The 2,171-nt window shown below is 40.7% G+C and overlaps 1 protein-coding gene across 1 annotated transcript; it reads left to right on the forward strand.

The window, feature by feature from the left end:
* Window positions 1-307: 307 nt before the first annotated feature.
* On the forward strand, window positions 308-1,507 carry LOC147293612 (F-box protein At5g07610-like). Its single transcript, XM_086231095.1, has one exon. It carries the CDS (start codon window positions 308-310, stop codon window positions 1,454-1,456), a length of 1,149 nt encoding a protein of 382 aa, XP_086087221.1. The 3' UTR covers window positions 1,457-1,507.
* The last annotated feature ends 664 nt before the right edge of the window (window positions 1,508-2,171 follow it).

Raw genomic sequence — 2,171 nt, forward strand, 5'->3', positions numbered from 1 at the left:
ATTCGAAGTGGGTTCGGAAATGGAGATTACAGTATCATTCCCACTATGTACTCGACTAAATATTTTCAAAAAAATCTCCTAATCCAATCCTATATCCAAATTTTCTTCCCATACTACCCTATTCGGTTAAGGTACCCACGAGTTCCGGGTGTTGAACTTCATTGTGGTACGGTGGTACCTTGTGTTAATTTTTACCTTCTCACGAAATAAAAAAAATAAAAAATTGAACCAAAATCCAAAACGACATTGTTTTAGGTATAAATAGAGGACCCTATGTCACTTGGGTTGGGTTCCCTCCAAAACCAAAATGCGCTCTTTGCACCCTAAACCCCCCCAAGTTTTCTCAGCAGCAGAGGCCGTGGCCAACAACGAAGACCTGCTGACAGAAATCCTTGTACGAGTGGCGGCAAAGCCACTCCTCCTCTTCAAATGCGTGTCCAAACGGTGGCGTCTTCTCATCTCAAGCTCCCAGTTCTCTCTCACCCACACTCGCCTGAACCGTAGCTCTGTCTCTGCCGTCCTCCTGTGCACAACTCAAGGCCTTGTGAACCCTAAATATCACTTTGTCCCTCTTCATAACAAAGAAAAACCATCTGGGTCTCTCTTCAATTCTCTCAATTTCGTCGAGGACCCAGATGGGATTAAGATCTTGCAGTCCTGTAATGGCTTGTTGCTGTGCTGTAGCTACAGAAAGGCCACTCCTTTTCGCAACTATTACGTTTATAACCCTACAACCAACCAATTCTTGACACTCATTCCTCCAGCTGCTGATAAATCCCAAGCCATTTTGGGTCTTGGTTTAGCTTTTGAACCTTCCAAATCGCCTTATTACAAGGTTGTCTGCGTTCAAACCACTGATTCGTCAAAGTCCCACATCCAAGCTGAGGTATACTCTTCTGACACTCGCTCTTGGACCCGTTCTGGGTCTCCTTTCATTGCCCCATTTCATATGGAATTTGTGAATCCGGTGTTTTGGAATGGGGCAATACAATGGTACTTCCTATATTTCCATGTTGAAGAAGAACATTTTGGTGCAGTCCATACTCAATACGAGAAGTTGTTCAGGTATGCCAGGGAGTCTCATGGCCATTTACATGCCATTTCAAATTATTGGCCTAGAGATTCGTTGTATGTCGACAAGATGAACATGGACTCTTCTAAATGTTTTGTGAAGTACAGAGTCCGTTTTCCAGAGAAGGGTCTTAACAACATTTGCCCCTCTGGAGTATCTCCTGGTGCAGTGAATGTATTATGTTTGATTTGCGAAGAGAATGAAGCGGACTCATCACTGTTGATGCACGTACCTGGTCAGGTCATATCTTATAATCTTAGAAAGAAGACTATGAAGAAGCTCTGTGATTTGGCACCATATGGCTCTGAAACTTCTACAGGTTCTTCTTCGCAATTTGGATTGCTTGATGCTTATCAATTTATTGAGAGTTTGGCTCCTGTTTGATGATGGCGTGTATCATGAATGACATCACTAATGTAGTTAGAATTGTTCCTGAGGTGCGTTTGAATCAAATTATCAATGTGATAGATAATTTAAGTGAACATGTTTTTCATTACTGGCAATTGGCTGGGCGAACATCAGGTAAAGTTAGCATTAGGCGCTTTAAATTGCCATGTCTAGCTATTGGAAGTTGAATTGTTTCTTTTTGTCATTGTGTCTGTTTCAAATGTACTTGATTTAGTGGTGCATATATGCTTTTATGAAAGTTCAGCCCTCATTGGAATTTTTTGTTTTGGTCTGATTAGAATAATAATGGGGTAATAACACAATCGAAAACTTTTCTCCATTCAGGTGACTTGTTAATTAACTTGTCTATGAACCTAAGGACCTACTAACTACAGAGAAAGGGATTTTTAGGACGACTGAAAGTATGAAACATGGAGCAACCCACTGGTTCACAATTGTGCGTCATTTGATCTTGTGCTGATGACCCTCAACTTGGAATAAAAACAGAAGAGGCTTAAAAAATTTTGTAAGATGAAAAAAATTCAAATGATGTGCATTTCCATGCTGCGTAAATCACCCCAGCAACTAGTTCCTATCTGGTTCTAATTGGAACTTATCATTGTTGAGAACTTATGGATATTCATTCTAATTAAGTAAAAGAGGAAAAATTCCTTAAGTACACCAGTAGTAGGTACGAGCCCCAGGTTATGAC

This window comes from Dryas octopetala, chromosome 2 (assembly GCF_963921425.1).
Source record: "Dryas octopetala chromosome 2, drDryOcto1.1, whole genome shotgun sequence".
Lineage (NCBI taxonomy): Eukaryota > Viridiplantae > Streptophyta > Magnoliopsida > Rosales > Rosaceae > Dryas > Dryas octopetala.